The 15,406-nt window shown below is 35.8% G+C and overlaps 1 protein-coding gene across 1 annotated transcript in view; it reads right to left on the reverse strand.

The window, feature by feature from the left end:
- The window catches only part of wdr11 (WD repeat domain 11), a 97,842-nt gene that overhangs the window by 16,722 nt on the left and 65,714 nt on the right, over positions 1-15,406 (reverse strand). Inside the window, exon 14 of the mRNA XM_085922019.1 lies at positions 383-491. Coding sequence (XP_085778145.1) covers positions 383-491 — 109 coding nt within the window. The remainder of the gene's footprint in view (positions 1-382; positions 492-15,406) is intronic.

Here is a 15,406-nt window from a genome sequence, read left to right on the forward strand (position 1 = left end):
TATTCGCTCTGTAGAGGATTTTACAGCAGCACAGTAAAGTTTGTCCCATATAACTCTTCTTTTATGAGTATAGCTGGCCTAAAGACGCCACTGTGCTTTGCTGAGAAAGGATGTTTTGTTAGAGAAATCATTCCAATTGCCCACATGAGCTCAGGAGGACGTAGAATAACAAAAGGTAAGAAAAAATTACTGGAATGGTACATCATCAACATATTCTGTTTTAGTACTCTCGGGGATTATTGTGGGCAAAATATGGAAACATCAACAGCAGATGACAAACTTTATGTCGTCTTCAATTTTTGTTAATGTAAATGTGTCAATTTATGTCATGGAAAAGATACGACAGTTAACAAAAGAAATCATGAGTGGTTCATCTTTGTACCAGAGCCGTAACGGTAGGGAAGTTCTTTGCCATCTCTCGAAGAAGTGTCCCTGTCCTGATGTCCCACAGCTCCAGCGGTTTGTCTCTGAACACCACTACCAGGTACTGCCTGTGGATGGATGTGGGAAATAATACAAACATGACAAGAACCTTAATTTATGTACGTTGCCAAAAGTCTGGAAGGGCAGCTCCAGTGAAAGACAACTGGTTAAGTTTTATTTCATGGTAACTTTAGACCTTTCTTTCTTGTAGGAGTAAATTCCTAAGTGTTTAAGAGCATTTGCTTCTTCTTATGCAAATGCTGTGGTCACCTTTTGTGCTTATACTTTGTTGTAAATGCCGCCGCTGTTACACAACCTGATGTCTTAATATCTAATGTGACGCATTAAGTTTTGATCTTTGCTGACCCTTGTCAGTAATGGCTTTGTTGTCTGACTTATTTATCATAAATGTCTATCATGGCTGTGGTTAGGTTCTTGATAAAAAAAAAAAAAGTTTTAGTCTTCTGATATTCTAAATACTGAATTGCTGTCCATTTCCAAAAGTTTACATGTTTCCCTGCACCCAATTTGAGTTCTTGTACTTGCTGGCTAAACCTATGCAAGTAAATTGAAGGTCTGAAATTGCCCAGTTATTACCTATAGCGCTAACCTAAACACAATTGACTACAAATCCTTTGACAACTAGGTGAATGCAAACAAAGTTTTGTAAGAAAAAAAAAAGAAAAGAAAAAAAAATCTATACATTTATTAAGTAAAAAAAAAAAAAAAAAAAACTCCATCCTAACTGGCCCAATGTGGAAAAGCATTTGATTGCCCCTCATTAAATCGTGATTAACTGTGATTAGCCACAAATTTTATATAGCTGTGTTAAATTACATTGACCACATCCAAGACAGATTCCTGCCAGACTTGGTAAATCAGGAAATCACTTAATTAGCGCCTATAAGACAAAGTAGGTTACAAGGTCTTCAAAAAAGAAATGCACCATGCCACAATCTGAAGAAAGAAATAAAGTGACTATGATCTATATCATTCTGGAAAATGTTTCAAAGAAGGTTTTGGTACTCCAGCGAATCACAGTCAGAGCCATTATCCACAAATTGGGAACAGTGATGAACCTTCCCAAAGAGGTCAGCGGACGAAAATTACTCCACGAGTGCAACGACATTCCAAAAACATATGGCCTTTTTGCTCACCCCCCAGATAACAGAGAGAATGACAAAAAAAAGCAAAAATGGCCTCCATAGCAAAATCCCAAGGCAAAAAGCACAGCAAGCTGACAAAAGCGGCACACAATGACTCATTCTCACATTTGTCAGATAATATCGTGATGATTGCCAAACAAACCAAGACTTTAGTATAAATATTATCATGAATCTTTAGCACCTTGCAAAAAACTGAAAATAACAAAGTTAACTAGAATTTGCAATTTCTGGAGAAATTGCGTGTGAAGGCGAAAAGCTGAATTTTTTTTTTGGGGAATACTGTGGAATGATTTTGGAATGAGTTGAATTTCTCGAGAAACGTAGAATTTTGAGGTGAAAAACGGAATTTTGGGGAATTTGGTGGAATTTGGTGGAATTTGGTGGAATTTCAAATTTGAAAACGCGGAATTTTTGGGAAGTGGGAATTTGGGGAATAGCGTGGAAGAATATGAAGAGTTGAAAGCTGGAATGGGTTGAATCGGTTGAATAATGTGGAAACTAGAGGTGAAAAACGGAATTTTGGGGAATTTGGTGGAATTTGGTGGAATTTCAAATTTGAAAATGCAGAATTTTTGGGAAGTGGGAATTTGGGGAATTGCGTGGAAGAATATGAAGAGTTGAAAACTGGAATGGGTTGAATGGGTTGAAAAACGTGGAATTTAGAGGTGAAAAACGGAATTTTGGGGAATTTTTTGGGAATTTGGCGGAATTTTGGGGAAGTGGGAATTTGGGGAATGTTGAGAATCTTTCCCAATGTGATGTGAATGTGCTGAATGACGTGAATTTGAAACTGGAATGACGTGAATGTGAAACGTTGAATGTGCCATTGAGAATGAATGGGGAAAAATTTGTCGGGAATTTGGGAATTTTGCGGAATCGGAGAATTTTCGGAATACCAAAAATGGAAGCGCTCATCTCGGGAATAGTTGGAATGAGTGAAAAGTGGAATGGAGTGAATGGGTTGAATTGTGTGGAAGAAGTAGAAGGACAGAAATCGCGGAGAATAAAATAGAAGAAGAAGAAGAATAACTAGAATTTGCAATTTCTGGAGAAATTGCGTGTGAAGGCGAAAAGCTGAAATTTTTTTTTGGGGAATACTGTGGAATGATTTTGGAATGAGTTGAATTTCTCGAGAAACGTAGAATTTTGAGGTGAAAAACGGAATTTTGGGGAATTTGGTGGAATTTGGTGGAATTTGGTGGAATTTCAAATTTGAAAACGCGGAATTTTTGGGAAGTGGGAATTTGGGGAATAGCGTGGAAGAATATGAAGAGTTGAAAGCTGGAATGGGTTGAATCGGTTGAATAATGTGGAAACTAGAGGTGAAAAACGGAATTTTGGGGAATTTGGTGGAATTTGGTGGAATTTGGTGGAATTTCAAATTTGAAAATGCGGAATTTTTGGGAAGTGGGAATTTGGGGAATAGCGTGGAAGAATATGAAGAGTTGAAAACTGGAATGGGTTGAATCGGTTGAAAAACGTGGAATTTAGAGGTGAATAACGGAATTTTGGGGAATTTAGTGGAATTTGGTGGAATTTCAAATTTGAAAATGCGGAATTTTTGGGAAGTGGGAATTTGGGGAATAGCGTGGAAGAATATGAAGAGTTGAAAACTGGAATGGGTTGAATCGGTTGAAAAACGTGGAATTTAGAGGTGAAAAACTGAATTTTGGGGAATTTGGTGGAATTTTGCGGAATTTTTGGGAAGTGGGAATTTGGGGAATGTTGAGAATCTTTCCCAATGTGATGTGAATGTGCTGAATGACGTGAATTTCAAACTGGAATGACGTGAATGTGAAACGTTGAATGTGCCATTGAGAATGAATGGGGAAAAATTTGTCGGGAATTTGGGAATTTTGCGGAATCGGAGAATTTTCGGAATACCAAAAATGGAAGCGCTCATCTCGGGAATAGTTGGAATGAGTGAAAAGTGGAATGGAGTGAATGGGTTGAATTGTGTGGAAGAAGTAGAAGGACAGAAATCGCGGAGAATAAAATAGAAGAAGAATAATAACTAGAATTTGCAATTTCTGGAGAAATTGCGTGTGAAGGCGAAAAGCTGAATTTTTTTTTTGGGGAATACTGTGGAATGATTTTGGAATGAGTTGAATTTCTCGAGAAACGTAGAATTTTGAGGTGAAAAACGGAATTTTGGGGAATTTGGTGGAATTTGGTGGAATTTCAAATTTGAAAACGCGGAATTTTTGGGAAGTGGGAATTTGGGGAATAGCGTGGAAGAATATGAAGAGTTGAAAGCTGGAATGGGTTGAATCGGTTGAATAATGTGGAAACTAGAGGTGAAAAACGGAATTTTGGGGAATTTGGTGGAATTTGGTGGAATTTCAAATTTGAAAATGCAGAATTTTTGGGAAGTGGGAATTTGGGGAATTGCGTGGAAGAATATGAAGAGTTGAAAACTGGAATGGGTTGAATGGGTTGAAAAACGTGGAATTTAGAGGTGAAAAACGGAATTTTGGGGAATTTTTTGGGAATTTGGCGGAATTTTGGGGAAGTGGGAATTTGGGGAATGTTGAGAATCTTTCCCAATGTGATGTGAATGTGCTGAATGACGTGAATTTGAAACTGGAATGACGTGAATGTGAAACGTTGAATGTGCCATTGAGAATGAATGGGGAAAAATTTGTCGGGAATTTGGGAATTTTGCGGAATCGGAGAATTTTCGGAATACCAAAAATGGAAGCGCTCATCTCGGGAATAGTTGGAATGAGTGAAAAGTGGAATGGAGTGAATGGGTTGAATTGTGTGGAAGAAGTAGAAGGACAGAAATCGCGGAGAATAAAATAGAAGAAGAAGAATAACTAGAATTTGCAATTTCTGGAGAAATTGCGTGTGAAGGCGAAAAGCTGAATTTTTTTTTTGGGGAATACTGTGGAATGATTTTGGAATGAGTTGAATTTCTCGAGAAACGTAGAATTTTGAGGTGAAAAACGGAATTTTGGGGAATTTGGTGGAATTTGGTGGAATTTGGTGGAATTTCAAATTTGAAAATGCGGAATTTTTGGGAAGTGGGAATTTGGGGAATAGCGTGGAAGAATATGAAGAGTTGAAAACTGGAATGGGTTGAATCGGTTGAAAAACGTGGAATTTAAAGGTGAATAACGGAATTTTGGGGAATTTAGTGGAATTTGGTGGAATTTGGTGGAATTTCAAATTTGAAAATGCGGAATTTTTGGGAAGTGGGAATTTGGGGAATAGCGTGGAAGAATATGAAGAGTTGAAAACTGGAGTGGGTTGAATCGGTTGAAAAACGTGGAATTTAGAGGTGAATAACGGAATTTTGGGGAATTTAGTGGAATTTGGTGGAATTTCAAATTTGAAAATGCGGAATTTTTGGGAAGTGGGAATTTGGGGAATAGCGTGGAAGAATATGAAGAGTTGAAAACTGGAATGGGTTGAATCGGTTGAAAAACGTGGAATTTAGAGGTGAAAAACTGAATTTTGGGGAATTTGGTGGAATTTTGCGGAATTTTTGGGAAGTGGGAATTTGGGGAATGTTGAGAATCTTTCCCAATGTGATGTGAATGTGCTGAATGACGTGAATTTGAAACTGGAATGACGTGAATTTGAAACTGGAATGACGTGAATGTGAAACGTTGAATGTGCCATTGAGAATGAATGGGGAAAAATTTGTCGGGAATTTGGGAATTTTGCGGAATCGGAGAATTTTCGGAATACCAAAAATGGAAGCGCTCATCTCGGGAATAGTTGGAATGAGTGAAAAGTGGAATGGAGTGAATGGGTTGAATTGTGTGGAAGAAGTAGAAGGACAGAAATCGCGGAGAATAAAATAGAAGAAGAATAATAATAACTAGAATTTGCAATTTCTGGAGAAATTGCGTGTGAAGGCGAAGAAGCTGAATATTTTTTGGGTCACTTCTGGTTTTATTTTGGTCATTTCCGGTTTATTTGGGTCACTTCCGGTTTACCTGAGGTCACTTCCGGTTTATTTGGGTCACTTCCGGTTTACCTGGGGTCACTTCCGGTTTTCCTGAGGTCACTTCCGGTCTATTTAGGGTCACTTCCGGTTTGCCTGAGGTCACTTCCGGTTTGCCTGAGGTCACTTCCGGTTCATTGGGGGTCACTTCCGGTCTATTTGGGGTCACTTACGGGGTCCCTGGGGTCACTTCCGGTCCAATCAGGGCTCATTGGGGTCACTTTAGGGTCAATCCAAGATGGCCGCCACATAGTGGAAGTGGGGGTCAATGGGGTGAATATGGGAAGCATAAGGTGAATAAAGTTGGAATGGGTTGAATCCGTTGAAAAACGTGGAATTTAGAGGTGAAAAACGGAATTTTGGGGAATTTGGTGGAATTTGGTGGAATTTCAAATTTGAAAATGCGGAATTTTTGGGAAGTGGGAATTTGGGGAATAGCGTGGAAGAATATGAAGAGTTGAAAACTGGAATGGGTTGAATCGGTTGAAAAACGTGGAATTTAAAGGTGAATAACGGAATTTTGGGGAATTTAGTGGAATTTGGTGGAATTTGGTGGAATTTCAAATTTGAAAATGCGGAATTTTTGGGAAGTGGGAATTTGGGGAATAGCGTGGAAGAATATGAAGAGTTGAAAACTGGAATGGGTTGAATCGGTTGAAAAACGTGGAATTTAGAGGTGAATAACGGAATTTTGGGGAATTTAGTGGAATTTGGTGGAATTTCAAATTTGAAAATGCGGAATTTTTGGGAAGTGGGAATTTGGGGAATAGCGTGGAAGAATATGAAGAGTTGAAAACTGGAATGGGTTGAATCGGTTGAAAAACGTGGAATTTAGAGGTGAAAAACTGAATTTTGGGGAATTTGGTGGAATTTTGCGGAATTTTTGGGAAGTGGGAATTTGGGGAATGTTGAGAATCTTTCCCAATGTGATGTGAATGTGCTGAATGACGTGAATTTGAAACTGGAATGACGTGAATTTGAAACTGGAATGACGTGAATGTGAAACGTTGAATGTGCCATTGAGAATGAATGGGGAAAAATTTGTCGGGAATTTGGGAATTTTGCGGAATCGGAGAATTTTCGGAATACCAAAAATGGAAGCGCTCATCTCGGGAATAGTTGGAATGAGTGAAAAGTGGAATGGAGTGAATGGGTTGAATTGTGTGGAAGAAGTAGAAGGACAGAAATCGCGGAGAATAAAATAGAATAATAATAATAACTAGAATTTGCAATTTCTGGAGAAATTGCGTGTGAAGGCGAAAAGCTGAATTTTTTTTTTGGGGAATACTGTGGAATGATTTTGGAATGAGTTGAATTTCTCGAGAAACGTAGAATTTTGAGGTGAAAAACGGAATTTTGGGGAATTTGGTGGAATTTGGTGGAATTTGGTGGAATTTCAAATTTGAAAACGCGGAATTTTTGGGAAGTGGGAATTTGGGGAATAGCGTGGAAGAATATGAAGAGTTGAAAGCTGGAATGGGTTGAATCGGTTGAATAATGTGGAAACTAGAGGTGAAAAACGGAATTTTGGGGAATTTGGTGGAATTTGGTGGAATTTCAAATTTGAAAATGCAGAATTTTTGGGAAGTGGGAATTTGGGGAATTGCGTGGAAGAATATGAAGAGTTGAAAACTGGAATGGGTTGAATGGGTTGAAAAACGTGGAATTTAGAGGTGAAAAACGGAATTTTGGGGAATTTTTTGGGAATTTGGCGGAATTTTGGGGAAGTGGGAATTTGGGGAATGTTGAGAATCTTTCCCAATGTGATGTGAATGTGCTGAATGACGTGAATTTGAAACTGGAATGACGTGAATGTGAAACGTTGAATGTGCCATTGAGAATGAATGGGGAAAAATTTGTCGGGAATTTGGGAATTTTGCGGAATCGGAGAATTTTCGGAATACCAAAAATGGAAGCGCTCATCTCGGGAATAGTTGGAATGAGTGAAAAGTGGAATGGAGTGAATGGGTTGAATTGTGTGGAAGAAGTAGAAGGACAAAAATCGCGGAGAATAAAATAGAAGAAGAAGAAGAATAATAATAATAAAGTGAATGGAGTAGAATAACATATGTGTGAAGGCCTTCGCCTTCACACAATAACTAGAATTTGCAATTCCTGAGGAAATTGCGTGTGAAGGTGAAGAAGTTGAAGAAATACTCGGGGAATGCCGAAGAATGATGTTGAAACGAGTCGAATCGGTTGAAAAATGTAGAAATTAGAGTGGAAAAAGGAAATTTCGGAAAATTTGGTTGAATTTCAAATTTGAAAATGTGGAATTTATGGTAAGTGTGAATTTGGGGAATAGGGAGGAAGAATATGAAGAGTTGAAAAGTGGAATGGGTTGAATCGGTTGAAAAATGTGGAAACTAGAGGTGAAAAACGAGAATTTTGCAGAATTTGGTTGAATTTCAAATTTGAAAAATGTGAAATTTTTGCTGAATGGGAAGGTGTGGAATAGGTAGGGAAAAGATGAACAGTTGAAAGTTGGAACGAGTTGAATCGGTTGAAGTATGTTAAAATTAGAAGTGAAAAAGGAAATTTTGTGGAATTTTGTGGAATTTTGTGAAATTTTGTGAAATTTTGAAACGTGAATATGTGAAAATTTTGAATTTGCCAAGTTTGGGAATGTCCCCAATGTGATTTGAATGGGTTGAATGATGTGAATTTCAAACTGGAACAACGTAAATGTGAAATGTTGAATCTGCCATTAAGAATGAATGGGGAAAAATTGCCGGAAATTTGTGAATTTTGTGAAAACGGAAAATTTTTTGAATGTTTGAAATGTGAGCAGCCGTGTCATGAATATTTGGAATAAGTGAAAAGTGGAACGGAGTGAATAGGTTGAAGTATGTGGAAGTAGTTGAACGGCGAAAAAACAGGCAGAATAAGTAAAATAATAATAATAACTAGAATTTGCAATTCCTGAGGAAATTGCGTGTGAAGGTGAAGAAGTTGAAGAAATACTCGGGGAATGCCGAAGAATGATGTTGAAACGAGTCGAATCGGTTGAAAAATGTCGAAATTAGAGCGGAAAAAGGAAATTTCGGAAAATTTGGTTGAATTTCAAATTTGAAAATTTGGAATTTATGGTAAGTGTGAATTTGTGGAATAGGGAGGAAGAATATGAAGAGTTGAAAGTTGAAACGAGTTGAATCGGTTGAAAAATGTAGAAATTAGAGTGGAAAAGGGAAATTTTGGAAAATTTGGTTGAATTTCAAATTTGAAAATGTGGAATTTATGGTAAGTTTGAATTTGGGGAATAGGCAGGAAGAATATGAAGAGTTGAAAGTTGGAATGGGTTGAATCGGTTGAAAAATGTAGAAGTTAGAGCAAATTATAAATCCCCATTGAGAATGAATGGGAATTTTTAAAAAAAATTGCGCCAAAAAGTTTTGAAATTTGGAACGAAACGAAATATACGGCTGTCTAGTTGTCACTCTCGGAGATAAATGTTGAAACGGGTTGAATCGGACAAAAATTGAAAAAGTTAGCAAAAATGCATAAGTTGAACATAGTGAATACAATTGGAATGGGTTGAATCGGTTGAAGAATGTTGAAATTAGAGTGGAAAAAGGAAATTTTGGTTGAATTTCAAATTTGAAAAATGTGGAATTTTTGTTAAGTGGGAATTTGGGGAATAGGTAGGAAGAATATGAAGAGTTGAAAAGTGGAATGGGTTGAATCGGTTGAAAAATGTGGAAACTAGAGGTGAAAAACGAGAATTTTGCAGAATTTGGTTGAATTTCAAATTTGAAAAATGTGAAATTTTTGCTGAATGGGAAGGTGTGGAATAGGTAGGGAAAAGATGAACAGTTGAAAGTTGGAACGAGTTGAATCGGTTGAAGTATGTTGAAATTAGAAGTGAAAAAGGAAATTTTGTGGAATTTTGTGGAATTTTGTGGAATTTTGTGAAATTTTGAAACGTGAATATGTGAAAATTTTGAATTTGCCAAGTTTGGGAATGTCCCCAATGTGATTTGAATGGGTTGAATGATGTGAATTTCAAACTGGAACAACGTAAATGTGAAATGTTGAATCTGCCATTAAGAATGAATGGGGAAAAATTGCCGGAAATTTGTGAATTTTGTGAAAACGGAAAATTTTTTGAATGAAGAAAATGTGAACAGCCGTGTCATGAATATTTGGAATAAGTGAAAAGTGGAACGGAGTGAATCGGTTGAAGTATGTGGAAGTAGTTAAACGCCGAAAAAGTAGGCAGAATAAGTAAAATAATAATAATAACTAGAATTTGCAATTCCTGAGGAAATTGCGTGTGAAGGTGAAGAAGTTGAAGAAATACTCGGGGAATGCCGAAGAACGATGTTGAAACGAGTCGAATCGGTTGAAAAATGTGGAAATTAGAGCGGAAAAAGGAAATTTCGGAAAATTTGGTTGAATTTCAAATTTGAAAATGTGGAATTTATGGTAAGTGTGAATTTGGGGAATAGGGAGGAAGAATATGAAGAGTTGAAAGTTGAAACGAGTTGAATCGGTTGAAAAATGTAGAAATTAGAGTGGAAAAGGGAAATTTCGGAAAATTTGGTTGAATTTCAAATTTGAAAATGTGGAATTTATGGTAAGTTTGAATTTGGGGAATAGGCAGGAAGAATATGAAGAGTTGAAAGTTGGAATGGGTTGAATCGGTTGAAAAATGTAGAAGTTAGAGCAAATTATAAATCCCCATTGAGAATGAATGGGAATTTTAAAAAAAAATTGCGCCAAAAAGTTTTGAAATTTGGAACGAAACGAAATATACGGCCGTCTAGTTGTCACTCTCGGAGATAAATGTTGAAACGGGTTGAATCGGACAAAAATTGAAAAAGTTAGCGAAAATGCATAAGTTGAACATAGTGAATACAATTGGAATGGGTTGAATCGGTTGAAGAATGTTGAAATTAGAGTGGAAAAAGGAAATTTTGGTTGAATTTCAAATTTGAAAAATGTGGAATTTTTGTTAAGTGGGAATTTGGGGAATAGGTAGGAAGAATATGAAGAGTTGAAAAGTGGAATGGGTTGAATCGGTTGAAAAATGTGGAAACTAGAGGTGAAAAACGAGAATTTTGCAGAATTTGGTTGAATTTCAAATTTGAAAAATGTGAAATTTTTGCTGAATGGGAAGGTGTGGAATAGGTAGGGAAAAGATGAACAGTTGAAAGTTGGAACGAGTTGAATCGGTTGAAGTATGTTGAAATTAGAAGTGAAAAAGGAAATTTTGTGGAATTTTGTGGAATTTTGTGAAATTTTGTGAAATTTTGAAACGTGAATATGTGAAAATTTTGAATTTGCCAAGTTTGGGAATGTCCCCAATGTGATTTGAATGGGTTGAATGATGTGAATTTCAAACTGGAACAACGTAAATGTGAAATGTTGAATCTGCCATTAAGAATGAATGGGGAAAAATTGCCGGAAATTTGTGAATTTTGTGAAAACGGAAAATTTTTTGAATGAAGAAAATGTGAACAGCCGTGTCATGAATATTTGGAATAAGTGAAAAGTGGAACGGAGTGAATCGGTTGAAGTATGTGGAAGTAGTTAAACGCCGAAAAAGTAGGCAGAATAAGTAAAATAATAATAATAATAATAATAATAATAATAAAGGACAGGAATAACAATAGTGTGAAGGTCTTCACCTTCACACTAATAATAACTAGAATTTGCAATTCCTGAGGAAATTGCGTGTGAAGGTGAAGAAGTTGAAGAAATACTCGGGGAATGCCGAAGAATGATGTTGAAACGAGTGGAATCGGTTGAAAAATGTTGAAATTAGAGCGGAAAAAGGAAATTTCGGAAAATTCGGTTGAATTTCAAATTTGAAAATGTGGAATTTATGGTAAGTGTGAATTTGGGGAATAGGGAGGAAGAATATGAAGAGTTGAAAGTTGAAACGAGTTGAATCGGTTGAAAAATGTAGAAATTAGAGTGGAAAAGGGAAATTTTGGAAAATTTGGTTGAATTTCAAATTTCAAAATGTGGAATTTATGGTAAGTTTGAATTTGGGGAATAGGCAGGAAGAATATGAAGAGTTGAAAGTAGGAATGGGTTGAATCGGTTGAAAAATGTAGAAGTTAGAGCAAATTATAAATCCCCATTGAGAATGAATGGGAATTTTAAAAAAAAATTGCGCCAAAAAGTTTTGAAATTTGGAACGAAACGAAATATACGGCTGTCTAGTTGTCACTCTCGGAGATAAATGTTGAAACGGGTTGAATCGGACAAAAATTGAAAAAGTTAGCGAAAATGCATAAGTTGAACATAGTGAATACAATTGGAATGGGTTGAATCGGTTGAAGAATGTTGAAATTAGAGTGGAAAAAGGAAATTTTGGTTGAATTTCAAATTTGAAAAATGTGGAATTTTTGTTAAGTGGGAATTTGGGGAATAGGTAGGAAGAATATGAAGAGTTGAAAAGTGGAATGGGTTGAATGGGTTGAAAAATGTGGAAACTAGAGGTGAAAAACGAGAATTTTGCAGAATTTGGTTGAATTTCAAATTTGAAAAATGTGAAATTTTTGCTGAATGGGAAGGTGTGGAATAGGTAGGGAAAAGATGAACAGTTGAAAGTTGGAACGAGTTGAATCGGTTGAAGTATGTTGAAATTAGAAGTGAAAAAGGAAATTTTGTGGAATTTTGTGGAATTTTGTGAAATTTTGTGAAATTTTGAAACGTGAATATGTGAAAATTTTGAATTTGCCAAGTTTGGGAATGTCCCCAATGTGATTTGAATGGGTTGAATGATGTGAATTTCAAACTGGAACAACGTAAATGTGAAATGTTGAATCTGCCATTAAGAATGAATGGGGAAAAATTTCTGGAAATTTGTGAATTTTGTGAAAACGGAAAATTTTTTGAATGTTTGAAATGTGAGCACCCATGTCATGAATATTTGGAATAAGTGAAAAGTGGAACGGAGTGAATCGGTTGAAGTATGTGGAAGTAGTTAAAGGGCGAAAAAACAGGCAGAATAAGTAAAATAATAATAATAATAATAACTAGAATTTGCAATTCCTGAGGAAATTGCGTGTGAAGGTGAAGAAGTTGAATAAATACTCGGGGAATGCCGAAGAATGATGTTGAAACGAGTCGAATCGGTTGAAAAATGTCGAAATTAGAGCGGAAAAAGGAAATTTCGGAAAATTTGGTTGAATTTCAAATTTGAAAATGTGGAATTTATGGTAAGTGTGAATTTGGGGAATAGGGAGGAAGAATATGAAGAGTTGAAAGTTGAAACGAGTTGAATCGGTTGAAAAATGTAGAAATTAGAGTGGAAAAGGGAAATTTTGGAAAATTTGGTTGAATTTCAAATTTCAAAATGTGGAATTTATGGTAAGTTTGAATTTGGGGAATAGGCAGGAAGAATATGAAGAGTTGAAAGTTGGAATGGGTTGAATCGGTTGAAAAATGTAGAAGTTAGAGCAAATTATAAATCCCCATTGAGAATGAATGGGAATTTTTAAAAAAAATTGCGCCAAAAAGTTTTGAAATTTGGAACGAAACGAAATATACGGCTGTCTAGTTGTCACTCTCGGAGATAAATGTTGAAACGGGTTGAATCGGACAAAAATTGAAAAAGTTAGCGAAAATGCATAAGTTGAACATAGTGAATACAATTGGAATGGGTTGAATCGGTTGAAGAATGTTGAAATTAGAGTGGAAAAAGGAAATTTTGGTTGAATTTCAAATTTGAAAAATGTGGAATTTTTGTTAAGTGGGAATTTGGGGAATAGGTAGGAAGAATATGAAGAGTTGAAAAGTGGAATGGGTTGAATCGGTTGAAAAATGTGGAAATTAGAGTGGAAAAAGGGAATTTTGCAGAATTTGGTTGAATTTCAAATTTGAAAAATGTGAAATTTTTGCTGAATGGGAAGGTGTGGAATAGGTAGGGAAAAGATGAACAGTTGAAAGTTGGAACGAGTTGAATCGGTTGAAGTATGTTGAAATTAGAAGTGAAAAAGGAAATTTTGTGGAATTTTGTGGAATTTTGTGAAATTTTGAAACGTGAATATGTGAAAATTTTGAATTTGCCAAGTTTGGGAATGTCCCCAATGTGATTTGAATGGGTTGAATGATGTGAATTTCAAACTGGAACAACGTAAATGTGAAATGTTGAATCTGCCATTAAGAATGAATGGGGAAAAATTGCCGGAAATTTGTGAATTTTGTGAAAACGGAAAATTTTTTGAATGAAGAAAATGTGAACAGCCGTGTCATGAATATTTGGAATAAGTGAAAAGTGGAACGGAGTGAATCGGTTGAAGTATGTGGAAGTAGTTAAACGCCGAAAAAGTAGGCAGAATAAGTAAAATAATAATAATAATAATAACTAGAATTTGCAATTCCTGAGGAAATTGCGTGTGAAGGTGAAGAAGTTGAATAAATACTCGGGGAATGCCGAAGAATGATGTTGAAACGAGTCGAATCGGTTGAAAAATGGCGAAATTAGAGCGGAAAAAGGAAAATTCGGAAAATTCGGTTGAATTTCAAATTTGAAAATGTGGAATTTATGGTAAGTGTGAATTTGGGGAATAGGGAGGAAGAATATGAAGAGTTGAAAGTTGAAACGAGTTGAATCGGTTGAAAAATGTAGAAATTAGAGTGGAAAAGGGAAATTTTGGAAAATTTGGTTGAATTTCAAATTTCAAAATGTGGAATTTATGGTAAGTTTGAATTTGGGGAATAGGCAGGAAGAATATGAAGAGTTGAAAGTTGGAATGGGTTGAATCGGTTGAAAAATGTAGAAGTTAGAGCAAATTATAAATCCCCATTGAGAATGAATGGGAATTTTAAAAAAAAATTGCGCCAAAAAGTTTTGAAATTTGGAACGAAACGAAATATACGGCTGTCTAGTTGTCACTCTCGGAGATAAATGTTGAAACGGGTTGAATCGGACAAAAATTGAAAAAGTTAGCGAAAATGCATAAGTTGAACATAGTGAATACAATTGGAATGGGTTGAATCGGTTGAAGAATGTTGAAATTAGAGTGGAAAAAGGAAATTTTGGTTGAATTTCAAATTTGAAAAATGTGGAATTTTTGTTAAGTGGGAATTTGGGGAATAGGTAGGAAGAATATGAAGAGTTGAAAAGTGGAATGGGTTGAATCGGTTGAAAAATGTGGAAATTAGAGTGGAAAAAGGAAATTTTGCAGAATTTGGTTGAATTTCAAATTTGAAAAATGTGAAATTTTTGCTGAATGGGAAGGTGTGGAATAGGTAGGGAAAAGATGAACAGTTGAAAGTTGGAACGAGTTGAATCGGTTGAAGTATGTAGAAATTAGAAGTGAAAAAGGAAATTTTGTGGAATTTTGTGGAATTTTGTGGAATTTTGTGAAATTTTGAAACGTGAATATGTGAAAATTTTGAATTTGCCAAGTTTGGGAATGTCCCCAATGTGATTTGAATGGGTTGAATGATGTGAATTTCAAACTGGAACAACGTAAATGTGAAATGTTGAATCTGCCATTAAGAATGAATGGGGAAAAATTGCCGGAAATTTGTGAATTTTGTGAAAACGGAAAATTTTTTGAATGAAGAAAATGTGAACAGCCGTGTCATGAATATTTGGAATAAGTGAAAAGTGGAACGGAGTGAATCGGTTGAAGTATGTGGAAGTAGTTAAACGCCGAAAAAGTAGGCAGAATAAGTAAAATAATAATAATAATAACTAGAATTTGCAATTCCTGAGGAAATTGCGTGTGAAGGTGAAGAAGTTGAATAAATACTCGGGGAATGCCGAAGAATGATGTTGAAACGAGTCGAATCGGTTGAAAAATGTCGAAATTAGAGCGGAAAAAGGAAATTTCGGAAAATTTGGTTGAATTTCAAATTTGAAAATTTGGAATTTATGGTAAGTGTGAATTTGTGGAAT

The sequence above is a fragment of the Syngnathus leptorhynchus genome, chromosome 10 (genome assembly GCF_054491065.1).
Source record: "Syngnathus leptorhynchus isolate UIUO chromosome 10, UIUO_Slep, whole genome shotgun sequence".
Lineage (NCBI taxonomy): Eukaryota > Metazoa > Chordata > Actinopteri > Syngnathiformes > Syngnathidae > Syngnathus > Syngnathus leptorhynchus.